Source organism: Mixophyes fleayi, chromosome 4, assembly GCF_038048845.1.
Source record: "Mixophyes fleayi isolate aMixFle1 chromosome 4, aMixFle1.hap1, whole genome shotgun sequence".
Taxonomy (NCBI): Eukaryota; Metazoa; Chordata; class Amphibia; order Anura; family Limnodynastidae; genus Mixophyes; species Mixophyes fleayi.
Window position 1 is genome coordinate 214270025 of NC_134405.1, and position 16853 is coordinate 214286877.

The 16853-nt window shown below is 41.1% G+C and overlaps 1 protein-coding gene across 1 annotated transcript in view; it reads right to left on the reverse strand.

Annotated features, from left to right (window-relative positions):
* Window positions 1–16853, reverse strand: part of LTA4H (leukotriene A4 hydrolase) — a 39351-nt gene that overhangs the window by 13383 nt on the left and 9115 nt on the right. The window contains exons 4-12 of the mRNA XM_075209323.1: window positions 15863–15931; window positions 14164–14268; window positions 13550–13602; window positions 11572–11644; window positions 10910–11050; window positions 10242–10265; window positions 8002–8072; window positions 7289–7400; window positions 5710–5854 (exon numbers count right to left, since the gene is read on the reverse strand). Coding sequence (XP_075065424.1) covers window positions 5710–5854; window positions 7289–7400; window positions 8002–8072; window positions 10242–10265; window positions 10910–11050; window positions 11572–11644; window positions 13550–13602; window positions 14164–14268; window positions 15863–15931 — 793 coding nt within the window. The remainder of the gene's footprint in view (window positions 1–5709; window positions 5855–7288; window positions 7401–8001; window positions 8073–10241; window positions 10266–10909; window positions 11051–11571; window positions 11645–13549; window positions 13603–14163; window positions 14269–15862; window positions 15932–16853) is intronic.

Consider the following 16853-nt stretch of genomic DNA (forward strand, 5'->3'; position numbering starts at 1 on the left):
TGGCACTCAACTAGTTAAACTGTGGCTGCTGACAGACTCCTCCCCTCTGCAAACCCCTATAGCTAGTCAGTGTAATTCTAAAGCCCTCAAGGAAAGGGAGTCGAACAACCAAGCAGCAAACAGCAGAAGAGCAGAAGAACAGAAGGGAGGGAACCCAGTGTCCCCCAGATGGAACCAGAGAAAGGAATTTATCGCAAGTATAAAAAGCCTTCTCTTTCTTCCTATCTGGGGAACACTGCTACCATGGGGACGTACCAAAGCAGCCCCCCTAAGGGAGGGACCATCCTGGATGCCCAGCTCGTAGCACGCTACGGCCGAAGCTAGCATCCGAGGACGCAAACTCTCTGAACTGAGGCCCCATTCCGCGAAGCCCAGGAAGCCCCCACAGACCTGGTGGAGTGTGCCGTAACGTGGCTAGGCACAGTCCGGTCAGCCCTAAGATACGCCTGTTTTATTGTAAACGTAAGCCTTCTAGCAATTATCTGCTTGGAAGCTGGCCAGCCTCTTTTCCAGGAATCGACTACGACAAAAGGAGTCCGTAAGCCGGATGTCCGAAGTTCTTTGGAAATAAATACGTAATGCCCTGATCGTGTCTAAATATTCTAAGGTGGAACCTGCGGAAGCATCTTGGAACACTGGCACCACTATTACCTGATTAATGTGAAATCCAGAAACTACTTTTGGTAGAAAGGATGGGACAGTCCAAAGCACCGCCCAGTGATCATGGAAGACCAGGAAAGGCTCCCTGCAGGAAAAAGCCACAAGCTCTGAGACTCATCTAGCCGACGATATGGCCAGCAGGAACACCACCTTCCATGTCAGAAACCTAAGGTCCGGTAACTGTAAGGGTTCAAAAGGAGGTTCTTGTAGTATAAAAAAGTACCAAATTCAAATCCCAGGGTGCCATGGGAGGAACAGAGGGAGGTTGAATGTGCAGGAAAAGTACGGACTTCCGGAAGGTCCGACAGACGCTTCTGGAAGAAGATGGAAAAAGTCGAGACCTGGACCTTTAAAGGATCCCAGGTGGAGCCCTACATCAAAACCATTTTGAAGAAAAACTAGCAGCCAGGGCAAATGAAATTTACTTGTATTGTGTGCCTGAACTTCACACCATTTAATGTATATGCACCAGATTCTATGTTAAATGCGGGCTGACACTGGTTTCCTAGCCCGTGACAGGGTATTCACCACCCTGGAGGAAAACCCTTTGGACCGCCAGAGGCTGGCTTCAACAGGCATGCTGTCAAAGCCAGCCGAGACAGGTCCTGATGCTGAAAAGGACCCTGTAGAAGGAGGTCGTTGTGAAGAGGCAGACGAAGACCTTGACCTACTGCCATTAAAAAGGATGTCTGCATACCATACCCTGCGGGCCAATGGGGAGCTACCAGTATAACTGGAAGTCCTCCCTGCTTTACCCGCTGGAGTACTCGGGAAAGCATTGGAATGGGAGGGAAAGATACCCCAGCCAAAAATTCCAGTGCATTGTCATCATGTCCACCGCCAGCGGGTCTTGCTCTTGCACAGAATCTGGGAACCTGCAGATTGTGTCTGGACATCATAAGATCCAGATCCGAAAGGCCCCACTTTCGGACTAATATCTGAAACACTTCTGGATGGAGCGACTATTCACCTGGCATTGCTATGTGACGGTTTAGGAAGTCGGCTTCCCAATTTAGAATTTCTGGAATGAATACGGCTGACAGATGGAACGAACTGCTCTGCCCAGGCAAATATCTGGGCTGATATGCCCATTACCCTTGGACTCCTTGTCCCCCCGTGGCATTGTATGATTGTAAAACATACTGAGAATCCCTGAATTAGGGACTGAGCCCCTTTGAGAGCCATTAACATGGCCTTCAACTCCAGGATATTTATTGGAAGGGAACTTTCTTGTTCTGACCAAAAACCCTGAAGATGCAAATGTAGTGTCACTGCACCCCAGCCCTTTAGACTGGCATCCGTTAAGATGATCCAGGAGTACGGGGCAAAGGACCTGCCCATGTTTAGTGGGTTTTTGACTCTTCCACCATCTGAGCGATAGATGAGCCTCTGAGGACAACAGTATCCTCTAGTGCTCCAAGTGGAGAGATGAATCTGACCACTTCTTTAAGAGACCCCCCTGGAAGCATCTTGAGTGAAATCTTCCATAGGGGATCATGTCGAAGGTCGAGACCATCTTGCCCAGTAACCTCATGCAAAGAAGCATGGAAGGTTTGTGACTGCCTAGGACCTTGGTCACTAGGTCTTGTAGTGAGCAAACCATGTCCTGTGGAAGGAAAATTTTCTGTCTTCTGGTGTCCATTATAAGACCTAAGAAAATCATCCTCTGGACTGGTATTAACTGCAACTTCTGGATGTTTATCAACCAACCGTGAAGCTGCAGGGTTTCAAAAAAAGTGAGGCGTAAATTCTGACGAAGATGATGATCTTGAGGGGGCTTTGATCAGCTAGTCGTTGAGATAGGGCACTAAGCTCACCCCCATAGACCAGAGGCGGGCAGCCATTACTGCCATGATTTTAGTAAATACTCTGGGCGCTGTGGCCAGGCCAAAAGGAAGCTCCCTGAATTGGTAATGGGCCACTCCTACCGTGAAGCGGAGCAATGGCTGGTGCCCTTTCTATATACGTACATGAAGATATGCGTCCCGAATATCTATGGAGGCTAAGAATTCTTCCCCCTCCAACCCATTTACCACTCAACGAAGAGACTCCATTCAAAACCTGTCTATTCTTAGGAGTAGATTTAGAGACTTTAAGTCCAAAATGGGACAGAAGGAACCGTCCAGTTTGGAGACCAAAAAGAGATTTGAATAGAATGCCTGGCATCCGATTCTCTTGGACCGGGCAGATTACTCCTGCTGAAAGCAGAAAATCAACAGAGTGCAACATCGCTTGCCTTCTGTTGTGGTCGATGGGCAAGGAAGTTGCAAATCGATTAGGGGCCTGACCTAAAAGATCTATGATATATCCCCTTGCTACGATCCCCTGAATGCAGGGATCTGGAGAGGATTTTATACACTGTTCAGTGAACAGTCGCAGACACCCCCCCAACTGCCGCGGCCGCGAGGAGAGGGGGGCAAGAGTCAGACTGACGGTATCCCCAGAAGTCTGGCCTGGCGCCTGCTACCAGCTGAGGACCTTCCTCTATGGGAGAGGCCTCTAACCCAGAAGGCCTACCTCTGCTTGTCTGACCTCTAAAGGTGGGCCCTTCTCGAAAAGGCTGGTGAAAGGAGCTAAACCTCGGAGTACGAGGCTTTATCACATTCACGGGAAGGAAAGTACTCTTCACCCGTCACCTGGGAGATAACTTTATCTTACTCTGGTCCAAAAAGCACCAAACCCGAATAAGAAAGGGCCTCCAAGGCCCTTTTGGATTCAGCGTCAGCTTCCCAGGACCAAAGCCAGAGAGTTTTTCTAGCCGCTACCGTGGTAGCTGACATAGAAGATGACAATGATGCTGCGTTCTGCGCTGTCTCATACAGATATTCTGCAGCTTCCTTCAGGTGTAAGGTCAGGGGAGAAAGGTCCGTATCCTACAATCCCTCTGCCAGACAGTGAGCCCACGTTTCCATCGCCCTATCAACCCATGCAAAAAAAGACAGCATGGGTCTCAAGGAGGCTCCCTCTATACCATAAATGGATTTTAAAAATCCTTCCACTTTACGATCAGCGACATCCTAAAGACTGGCGGTGCCCAGAACTGGCAGTGTAGTCTGGCGCACCAGTCGTGCCTCCGAACCTATTCCCAGCATGCTAGGTCATCTGGTTGCAACGGGTACAGGGACAGAAACCTACGTGGAACCACCATTTTGCGATCGGGCTGAGACGAGGCTGATTCAGCAATCTCCCTTAATTCCGAGGAAGGGGGGAAATAAATCACGTTTTGTTTTTTGTTTTTTTAACCTTTTTGAATAACCCGTGGTTAACTGGTCTAGGCTCGCCAATGTCTACATGATCTAAGGCCCACCGAACTGCCAGAACCAGATCCTCAACAGCTTGGTTTCTGTTAGCGTCATCCAGGTCTAAGACCTGTGTCTGGAAATCCAACTCATGCAGAAGTAAACCGTCCTCCTCTGATGACGCCTCAGAGTCAGAGACCGAGAAGAGAGGATGACTTACTTTGTGTCTTTTGTTTCTAGACCCCGATGGTCCTGGGTAGTCTAAAAACACGGTTTAATTTATCTATACCTCTAACCAAAAGCACTGGACCAGGCCGATTCCCCCTGGGAAAGGCCTAAAGGAGCCAATGAGGATGGAAGGCCACTTGGACCTACACCTGCATTCTCCTCTTGTTGGGACAACACTGCCGATCCTTTTGGGCGACTCAAAACCAGAGAGTCTAGACTGTTGTAAAGACATTGCCCACTTCAGTTCCTCTATGGCTATAGGAGCCAAAACCTAAGATTGCGCGGCCTGGGAACCCGCGTCACAGCCCACGCAGAGGGCCCCCGGGTCCTGTTGTCCCATAGGTAATTTTATTTTACATTTTGAACAATTATAAAACTTAGCTTTGGTAGATTTTCCTCTATTAGACAGGATTACTGAATAGGAACAGAAAGTATAGTATACAATCACACAGGTATAGATTGACCCCTAAGAATACTACTAATCCCTGACAAAGTCACCAGTAGTATCTAAAATATAAAAAAATAAAAAATAAAAAAATAACCCAAATTATATATGTATACATTTTTTGTCAGTAGAGAACAATATATTCAACATTGTAAGTACAACACTATATCTCTTGTAAGACACAGCATACCACCTCCTATATAGCAAGTATAGTGCAATATAAGGATTAAATAATACTAGCAGGTAGGAGGGAGTCCAGCAGCAGCCAAGTCTGTCCGAGTTTGATTGCAAAAGTTTCCTTTTCCAGCCGATGCTTTGGCCCTGTGGAAGAAACCAATCTGCCTATTAAGACAGGAGGAGCTCTATAATAACTCCTCCTTGTCTGCAGCCTCCTGGCTGCCTGTAAGAGTTTGTCTGCAGCGCTTCTCCTATTAAGCCCGCAAACTGCCTCTTCTTAATGCCTTAAAAGAAATGTGTACTGTAGCTCAACCCCCCCCCCCTCACTGAGGAAGGGACTAGGTAGCTTCCAAGATGGCGGCGGCCATCGCTTCTGGATTCCGGCGCTCTATGCTCCTCAAAGCAGCGCCGGTCCCCAGGAAATTATGTGGCCGTGTCTTCTACTGCTCTGTGTGCCAGCATCATGCAAAGAGGATAGGCGGTTTCTGTGAGACCCACCGCTTTCACTACCTGACAGCGCTGCAGTCCTGTAAGTAAAGCAGCCTTGCTGTCCCCTTCTATCTTCTTTCTACACTATCCTAGTGGGAAAAAAACGGCCTATAAAATAAACAAGAGCAAAATAAAAGGTCAGCCCAACTCCTTGGGCACTTAGACTACACTGATTAACTACAAGGGGTTGCAGAGGGGAGAAGTCTGTCAGCAGTCACAGTTTAACTAGCTAAGTGCCAACTCCACACTCCCCAGCTACAACCCCCATGGTAGCAGTGTCCCCCAGATAGGAAGAGAAAATAAGTTTCAGAAAACATCCATAAACTTGTTTTTTTCCTGTACAACATGGCAGTATTCAATCAGCAAAGGCTAAGACTGAAAGACTCATTTAAGCTGGAGTAATATGTACTGTAAACAATGTACAGAACAGAAACATGATAACTGCACAGTAAGACAATTAGAACTACAGACCTGGTCCTCCAAGAAGCTGTTCAAGGTAGAACAAAAAGGCGAATCCTTTCTCGTAAGGAACAGAGGAAAATGCTGCATCCACATCAACCTCATGTAGATTGGGGACCAGGTTTGTGAGTACATTGCTAGGACCAAAGGTGTTAACCTGCAACCAATCAAGCAAGAGAAAATTCACAGAATGTCACATCTACTTACAATTGCTCAGTTACCAAGTGCATAAAATGGAATGTATACACCTTTTTCTGAAGAATTTGAGGAGCCCAATCTGCTATGAAAATAGTGCAAGTATTGTGATAATTAATCCCTGTGGTGAAACAAGGTATTAACATCACCCTAACCAGCCTGTCCCTTGTGAATAAGGGGACATCGTAGCTCATTGCAAATATGCATACTGTATCGTATATTGGTGATGTGGCAGTGAGGTTATTATACATTGTCCTTAAAGTGAAGCCAGAGGGGTTATGGGTAGAGATCAGGTTGCAAGATACTGGTGAGGGGAAGGCTAATTAATATCCATTGTTCTCACAAAACAACTCCAGACGTTTGGTCTACAATCTGGGAGGGGAGTTTCTGTGAAAATTAGACCCTAGAGATAAGGAGCCACTCCCGTGGGGGGAAGGGGGGGGGGGGTTCATTCTGTGTTTTGATTCCTGGAATGTGCAAGATCTAGTTAGGAGTCGTCGTTCTCTACGAGAGTCTAGATATGCAGCTGAGAGAGATCCATGGGTCATCAAGTCTGGACAGCCAGGTAACTGTAACTCCTTAAGCTAGTGGGGTAAGGGACAGATGACGTGCCTGGCATTTATTCATTGTGTGTACATAATTATCTAGTGATTATTTTTATTATAATTAATGTATTGCTTTACTTTAACTGCATTTGCCTGAGTGACTATGAGAATCCTAGAAGGTACTGGGGTAGACTTTCCTGGCATGGTGAGGCACCCATGGGTGGCCAGCCAGTGTGAATTGAGTAGCATTAGGCCAGATAAACCGGGTATCTTCACAATCCCCAATAGCTGCATACCTGTAGGGGTTATACGGATACTCATCTGAACAGCAAACTACTAATGAATAACCGTTTAGAATGTTGCTTTGACCACTGCTGCTAGAAATGCGACATGAGTAAATTCACTGAAAGTGTTTTCCTGAACAGGCCATTAAAAGTAAAATAGAGCTTTATATAACTGGCACTTAGACACTTGGGGTCAGATTCAATTCAGCTATATTAGTGTAGGAATAACTCAGCACTAATTTTATTAGCGTTAATACAGTAATTTTAACCCAGATGTTTGCTTGCGGCCCCGAGCAAAAATCAGTGTTAAAATTACCGCACTAGCGGCAATACTGCACACTTTTACCGTAGTAACGGTAGTGTGCAGGCCGCGTTATACCTAGAATAATGCGGCCCCTTGGTATGATTATTGTCATTATGCTGGCTAGTAACTACTAGTCTCCTTATGACACCTATACCATGTCTATGTGGTGGATTTTCATAGTATAAGCTCATATCCATATCCAGCTGAAAGCTATTAAAAAAAGATTTTTTTTTTAACAAGCTAAAAATTAGTTTCCAACATACCGAATTTTGAAGTTCTTTCCACCCCCCTAAAGCCTTGAACTGCCGAAACTGTTCCCCATAGAGGAGTCCATCAATTCTCCGCTCCAGATAGACTGTGTGACCCTCATTTAACCTGAAAAACAAAAAACTTCTACTAAAATAATATTCACCACAAATCTTTACAGAAAAAAAAAGACCCCATCTAAAATATCCAAATCTAGTATATCCATGTCTTACTGTAAAAGCTCTGACTAAGAGTAATAAAGAACCTTGTATATAGAATCCCTAGACATAAAAAACTTTGGTGTATATTTCCTAAACTACGGGTTTGAAAAGTAAAGATGTTGCCTATAGCAAACAATCACATTCTAGCTGTCATTTTATAGATGTACTAAACAAATAACTAGAATCTGGTTGGTTGCTATAGGCAACATCTCTACTTTTTCAAACCCGCAGTTTAGTAAATATACCCTTTGGACTATTTCATATTTTGTTGCAGGTGTGACCAACCAAAGCACCTCTACATGGAATGCTAAGCATGCTGGTTATTTTGTTTGTTTTTCGAACACACACAGATACAGGTTATTTGTGAATGATACAAAACAGCCCAATATCTAATGTTACTACCTATAGAAAGCTCAACTGATTTATAAAGTGAAATGATTTGCTACACATTACTCTTCTGAAATATATTTGTGTATGAGACAGCCATGTATAGAGAGAAGCGAACATACCAGAAGTGTTCCCAGGTTCTGTTTGTAACCAAGTTTCCTGTCCAGCTATGTGAAATTTCATGTGCAATGACCTAAAAATTAGACGGGCAAAAGTTAAGATTTCTGAATTTACTGAGGAAAAAAAAAAAAAAAAAATCAAATAATATTCTCTGGAATATAGACTAACTAAACATTAATAGCTTACTTCTCCAATGAAATATTTATCACCTTATCTTCTGTTTTGCTATTAGATTGTAAGCTCTTCAGGACAAGAATCTTATTCCAATTATATTGTAATATTTGAACTTGCTGTTATTCTCAATATCTTTGTCACCTTTGTTTTGTGCACATCAGAAACCATACATATGCCTAAGTTTAGATATTAAACTTTGCAAAACTCATAAATGAGGGCTGCAACATTACTAAATGTAAAAGTATTACTGAACAATTCATAAGCAAGTCTCAGGTCCCTAGTTGAATATAGCTCCAGAAGAATAACAGCCAGACCTCAGAGCAGTAGTCCTCCTGCTGCGGCAGTCAAAGCTTGATCTCGGCTGTGTTTCTTTACTTTCTTAATTTAACTCTTAAAGCACCATATCACCAGACATTAAACGACAACATCTCCTGCAGCACATGTGGGGGAAGTGAGGGACCCAGACACACCTCCTTACATCCAGAGATTCAAATAGTCTTTATTGATGCCAGATCCAAGCAGGAAGCTCTGAGACTCCCCTCACTGCCAGCCAATCATAAGCAGCCACTGTGGTAGATCAATTGTGTTTGCGGGACTTCTCTTCTGTATCCATTTAGGGGGGCATCTGTCCCCCAGGATGGTCCCATATTCCCATATCTTGGGCTGGATCACCTGCAATTATTTCCCTCTGTAAAATATTCCTAATAGGCTGCTGAACAGAGTTTCGCTCCCCGGGCTAAAATTTGCCAATCAAGCCCTGCGTTTAGTGGCAGGCAGCAATATTGTTCAGACTGTTCTATATTCTGGATTTTTTTCTATTTTCACTGCCCAGTTGGGTAACAAAGGATCAAGTATGAAGAAAGATTTTTTTCTTCTATTTTTATTACCCACTGGGCAACTGCAGATCAAACATGAATATTTACTTTAGATTTAATTTAATAGTAAACAATGAAATGGGAATTGTTATGTAAATTCAACCTGTGTCAATATTATTTATTTTATTTTATTTTTTTAACTGCAGTATTTTAGTATAATGGCCAGGGGATCTTATAGACTCCTAATCATTATACTGGGACCATCGAGGTGGCAAAGTCCCATATTACGCCTCACACCTTGGTGGAGGGAAGGCCCAGTGTTTTCAGTGCAGTTCGGTACTCTGTGGGAGACTTTTCAAATCAATGTGTTTGTTACAAGAGCTTTTCAATTCTTTTCAATAGGATTTCTACATGAAGCGCTCAGTACAGGTTACGTTCCACTACATAGAAACCCCATATCTAAAAATAGACATCTCATCACCCTCATTGGACAAGTGAGAATAACCAATGGGACTACTTGCCCTGCATAATGGGCCAAATGTACAAAGGGGGAATTTTGTGTAAATTATATTTAGTTTTTTTCTCATAATATCTTGCAGCACACATTACCAAAATCAGCCAGAAGAACCATAAAATGAAATAGTCACAAAAAAAAATAAATCTTAATTTTGAAGCGCTATAAAAATAAATGAAATGGTGAAATTGACCATTGTTACATATATTAATGAAGGGGCATGAAGGTGGATAATCAAATGAACCTTTAGGTTACATGTTGAATACCATGCCTTCTGCATTACATCTTTTTCCTCAACAGAGACAAATTAAAAAAAGTTGCACTGTAAATAGAATGACAGGAATAGAATGATACAGGTTTGTAATGCACATTATAAGGGGGTTCGATATTAAATTCCGACAGTAGAAATGTCGTCAGTGAACCTGTTCACATGAAGATGTCGGCAGGGTAAATGCCGACACTTCCATTATAGAAACATCTTTAAAATGTCAACATTGACCATGTCGACAGTGGGATTGTCGACATCATGAATGTCGACTATTTCCAGATGTCTCTACAATGGAATTGTCGGCATTTAGCCTGCCGACATTTTCATGTTAACAGGTTCACGGACAACATTTTCACAGTCTGAATTCTGACCGCATTAAAGTATAAGTACATATGTAGTTGTTTTATTATACATTGGTATATTGTAGTCTTCACCAGAGCATGTTTTGTTGAGAGAAGAGTAAATACTTACACTTGCTAGAGATCGATCACCAGCCTAGAACACAGAAAAGGGAGAAACAGGATTACACAAAAACCTGTGACTGTCTTCATCAGTGTTAGGTGTAAATGTTCATCTTTTCAATGTACTTTGTAAGACTCCCCAATGATGAACAGAGCTTGCTTTAAAATGTATAATATACATATATATGCCTTAAGAATTTAGACAGTCAAAATTGTCATTATTGTTCTATACTCAAGGAATTTGAATGGAAGACCAAAAGATAAAACATAAAAGAACTGTAAAGAATGTCACCTTTTATTGCTCTGTGTTTCTACTTTCTGTTTAGAACAAAGCAATTGTGTGCCATGTACCCATTGCAGACAAGGCATAAGAATTGGGATAAAAAGTAGATGAATCAGTTTTAGATAGAGCAACCAAAAACCACATTTCAAGCAGCTATTCCCTGGTGAGGCTAAGCATGTATGGATGACAGATTTGAGACATACACTACCAAATATAACAATACTGTTTCAGGCAACTGACTCATACCACAGTTTTCAGTTGACTATCTATTTTGCTACATCATGTACCTGCACTTTATCAATTTACTACTCGAAAAAAGCATGTAGGTTTATTCAAGACTTATTTACAAAAACTGCCCTGTGCAGCAGTTGTCAGGGGACCACCATCACACTCACCAGCACAGTTGGAGTTACAAAGGTGAGGCAGGGGTTCTCCATTCCCCCATATGGGAACGACGGAGGCAAAATAAGCAGATCATATTTCTCCCAGACATAAGGACCAACCAGATCTTCTGCATATTTCAGCATTTTCTCTGTCTACAAAGTAAAAGAAAGAAAGAAAAAAAAAAAAAGTTATTTCACAACAAAACTGAAATCAGAGATATTTTAAATCTAATAATACAGGGTAACAAAAATATAAAATTTTGTGGTTACCTTTGAAAACAATTACAATAATGGAACCCAGAAAATACAAGGATATTTGCAGCTAATAAAGTTCTCTTAAAATGATGACTAAACCATTATGTAAAATGTTTAGGAAATATTTCACACCAACACCTCCACACCGTGGCTATAATCACGTGGCTGCCTAATGAAGCATACTGCTACCATACTCAGGAAACCCATAAACAGTATAATACTTGCCAATAGCCAAATTAATGTATGTAATGCTATATGTATCCTTAATGGACAGTCTTACCATCCACTAACTACATCTATTATGTACTTCACTTACTACATTTCGGTTATTCGCTCAACATTCTATAAAACTCCAAAAAAGCGTATTTGACTGACATCAGCAAAGCCCAAATATCTAATGCTAAATGTGTAGGACCAACCTCTGCAAATTCATAGACCGAAGCCTCCAGAAGCTCTTTCTCTGTCCACACTGTTGTCCTAGGGCCGATCTTCCTATGAAGAAAGAACATTGTATCAATAAAACACATCACCGTGGGAGGAAATCAATGATGGGATGTGGTAGTAAAGGAGCCACACATTACTGGTCATTTCTCATCTCCTTGTAGGACAACATAACTAGCATAAATATGGCAAATTGACAACCAAGCTGTAGTGCAGAAAAGTATAAATTTATAGAGGGCAGTTTATTTAACTAGCCCCTTGGTACACACATTAAATGAAAAAAGCCTGAAACACAGTATTTAAGACACGGAGCTAGAGTTTGCTTCCTTTTTGCTGTTATAACACAGCTATTATTCATGCAAAGTCCCAGCAGGGTCATATACAAAGATGCTGGACTGGCCTGGGTGCCTATAATTGTGACTAGCGTGGCTGCAAGAGGAAACCTCAGTCACTTTGAAGAGGGGTGATTGGCGAGACGCCTTTGGCAGAAGCATCAGTGACCAAGACAGACATTATCTGCAAGTAGCACTAAGATAATGACAGTATGGAACTGTGGGTGGAAATAACAGTAACAGTGAGTGGAAATGCATACTTCAGACAGTGATAGCTGTGCGTTAATTCAAAGAGCAAAGTAAAATAGGTAAACTGCAAATCTCAACCTGCGGCAGAAACAGCCAGTTTAATCAAAAGTCGTCCCAATAAGAACTCCCCGAGCAGGATATTCTAATCATCACAGTTACTATAGGCATTACACAGGCAATAGATTACTAAACAGTGGAGGATGCTCATATGAATAATCCTTCCTCATGTTCTTAACAAATGGACAAGTAGACATGTGGCTCCAACCTAAAGCACTTGTCTCCTAGAGTGAAGGGTTCTGGTGCTTCCATAATGTTGTATGTCACATTTACATGGTATGGAATGGGTCCAGTTTTCCCTTAGAAGGTAAGATCAATACTAATCGCATTTAAGTGATCATCTTCACCCCAGGTTGCAGCATTTCTTTCCTGACAAGACAGGTGTTTCAAAGGGGACATTGCCACCATCCACATAGCACATTTGAGGACCATGACACAGATGTAATCAATAGGTCATGGCCATCTCAACACAAAAGTGAATTTATGGGATAACAACAAGCGAGACAATTTTCCGCCACTATCAGGCATCAGTAGAGCGAGTTTGATGTGGAAGAATGGTTCTCCATCCCTCCTGCAAAGTTTCAGACATTGCTAGACTATATGCCAAGGTGCAAACAGACCTTATGGTGGTACAATGCCCATTTAACTTTAAATTGGAGTCACCATTTTAATTACTATACAGGAAATATGGTTGTAGTCCATAACCCTCCTAATTGCACTCTCAACTGATGGTTTAATGTAAATAGCAGTAAACTGGCATAAATATGTATATTCAAATTGCAGTTGTGTTCATTTTATCACCCATCTCACTATCTAACAAAAAAGATGTTTCATTAATAGATCAGTTCTAACAAATAGGCACAGTTCTATAGTGAAGCAAGGTAATAATGCACATATGTAAATCAATAGCACTGTCTCCTTACAGTGTTTTCTTAATCTTACTTTTATCTAAACACAGATTGGCTTAGAGAGTATATATGTATGTAAATCTCCTATCAATACTGTCATAGGGCAGGTATTAATATATCAAGTATATTAATATAAAGTTGGTGACTAAGTTCGTAAATTTGCAAGTGCATATTAATTATATCAGTATCTTGAAATGCTTATTCTAGAACTCTGTAAATGTGCTATAGATTGGAGGAAAATTTGGAAAGGTTTAATGTGGAAATAATGTCACTAGGTTTGCCAGCCACAAGTGAATCACCATTGTAGTGCTCCAATAGTCATTACCCAGTAACCTGCAATACACAACATACCCTGTGTTATACAGACTATTGAAATTACTGTAGCTCATCCAAATATTTGGGCTACTAACCTCCCCTCCAAAGCTCCAACAACCAGGGCAAGTAAGTAGCTTGGTATGGGCACCTAAAATAAAATTATGCATTAGATTACACAATGTTATGAAAATAGAGGTATTTATTTAGGTTGGTCATTTAGCAATGAGAGAGCGAGACAGAGAGATATTTTTACACACTACATGTTCTTCTGTTTCTGTCAAAATGTTTTGTACACAACTGTGTGGCGTTTGTGTTTTCTTCCCGTTTCCCAAAAAACATACTGGTAGATTCATTGGCTGCTAACAAGAGTAAGTGAATGTTTTTACAGTGTAAGCGCCAATAGAACAGGGACCAATGTGGACAATTAAACATTCTCTATATAAACGATAATATATACATTATGAGAGGTAACGTGCCCATGTTTTCTATACACTTCTGCCGAAGAACAGTGTCAACACCAAATTACAAGAAGCTTGATATTTTACATTCAATCAGTTTAGCATAGTATATATAAGTAAAACTAAATATAGCTCAATTTATCAAACACAAAGATAAGTAAAATAAAGCTTTATGTAGAACACATTCTTATATAGCTCTCCATTTTTATTTCTAAGGTTGAATACATAAATGATGGAAGAGAAAGACATACATTTTGCTTGAAGCGATAAATCTTCCTTTTGCAGTCCTGTGGATCAGGAAAGTCCCCATCATGAAGAGCACTCATTAGTGCCACCAATTCTTTTGGAATGGAAACCTAAATGGAGACATACAAAATACAGTCTACTGGAATGTATAACAATACATTACGAAACAGAACTAACATTCAATGCTCAGGCTCCTCTCAAATTCATGTTTAGAGCAAGTCTACAAAATATCTCTAAACAGCACTATGAATATCGATATAAATATGTCCTATACAATACAGTATACATTGATACAAAATTTAGGGATGTAAACTAGTTAGCATCTTCTAACCTTATCCTTACATTTTCTAACCTAATCTTCAAAGCAACTAGAAAAAAATACGATGGGTCTGCAGGGGTCGCCGGATCTTCCCAGGTCCCTCTATATCGGTCCTGTCCCAGCCCCAGGTCTCATACAGTTGTGTTTAAGGCACTGGTGAGAGCGATCTGACAGTCTGGCACCAAATCAGAATTAGTCAGCTGCACTCTGATTCAATGCCAGACTGACATTCATACTATGCTGTAGATCTTAGTCTCAACTGTCTAATCTCATGAGAGCAAGCTTTACTCATGCAATGTAGCCTATTCTGTTGCAGGCAGCCTTCTTTGCTGCCACAACCTAAAACTGCTGTCACTTAATTTTTGACCCTAGCACCTAACTCTGTGTGCAGCTTGCCAAACTTTGCACTAAACAATGAAATATCATTAATATATGTCTATCAGTGATACAATAGGTTCTCGCCAACATTTGCTACTGTCAAGTTGCTCCATGTAGTCCTTATATTCGTTAGTTTTATGGGCATTCTGTAGCATATCACTTGGTTAAAGGTCATCAATAGAAGTTAATGAAGTCCTCAGGAAAAATATCTTTTCTGTATAGTTTCATTGCATAAAACTTTGGGCCCAGGGACTTAAATTAATAATCCTTTGCTATGATATCACCCTATTGTATTTAGACTGTACTTTTGGGCTCTCCATTCCTCAAGAGGTTCCTCCACACACCCCTCCTTTCCACCTGCTTCTCCTCCCCTCCTCCTGACCCCCCCACCCCCTATTTACCTTGTTTACAATAAAAAAAAGTACACATCTGATACTTATTTTTGCCAGTTTCCTGTATATATAGAATTCTATATTTGGTTAGCTGTCTTATACAATACTTTGTATTTTTCTTTTCTTGTCTTCTACTCTGTTTATTATATCCTCTGTGTAGGCTGTGCCATTGTTGGCTATTCACTATGTTTAATACATGTTTGCAATAAAATGTTATTTAAAAAACAAACAAACAAGTTAAAGAAGAGAGAGTGTTAGACAGTTTGAGAGCATTATGGCTTTATAATAAATAGTGGAGATTTTACAATAAACAGAACAGTAGTTACAAGTCTGTATCATATAGCACAAGTTTTATATACTAGACACAACTTTAGCGACATGTACAGCAGCATCTTAAAGTTGTCACATACAGTCTAAAACATGTTGTGGACCTGCGCCATCACTAAAGTGCCCTTTACAGGCTCTGTCAGTAGCAGCTATGAGTGCTTATGAGAGCTCAGATATTGGGGTCTTACCAAAAATATAGCTATATAGTAATATCAGGCAGTTTCATTATTTAATGTCATTTTTAATACAGGTAAATATTCTACACCTTTACATTTTTAGGTAACAAACCTGGCAGTAGTAGGTGACTTTCACAGATGGAGTATCTTGACAGGGAATAATAGTTCTGCAATGTGTGGCCTGTAAGAAACAAAAGTAAACAATATAGATCAGTGACGAGTCATCTCTCCCAACACCATGCAGAGGTGGAACGAGCGAGCTGTGGGCCCCTGTGCAGGGAAGCGGGGAGGATGGAACCAGGCTCACAGCTCACTAGTTCCAACCCTCTGTATTTGCCGTCCGTGGGCCCTGGTGCACCGCACCTGCAGCACCAACGGTTGTCCCGCCACTGATACCATTTATGACAAAGATGACTACTAGGAATATCCACTGACAGCCACCACTTTGTTTCATGTTCTGCAATACTTGTTTGAGAGGCAGCTAGGACTGCAAAAAATGTATTATGGTATTATACAAACTACAGGAATGCATTAATTCTGGGGGCTATAAACAAAGGCCTATGACATTTCTTTTTAAATCACCATCATAGTACATTGAATATTTGAAAAGAGAAAGACAGTATAACTATAGCAAATAGTCAATTTAAATGCAACATGGAGGAACATCAAAAGGCTGCAGATAAAAATCAGGTGACAAAATTTTAAAAAAATAAATAAATTCTAAAGGTTTATGAATATTAGCGAGTGGTAAATCATTTTTCATGAGTCATCATGAACATGTTTTATTATGTTCTGTACAATAATTTGATAAAGTTAAATACACACTTATTTTAAGATACATTTAAAATGCGAGATATTCCTATTTTACAGTACAATAATGAGTCTGCAGGCAACAGTGAAGCAAAATTAATGGTGTCTTCAATGCTGAGAAATACAGGCAGGTATAAATCCATCATGCAATACCATCAGGGAGGTGTCAGACTGGTTCCAAATTGATTCTGCAGCAGGACAATGACCCCAAACATTCAGCCAATGTCATTAAGAGCTATCTTCAGCGTAAAGAAGAACAAGGAGCCCTGGAAGTGATGATATGGCCCCACAAG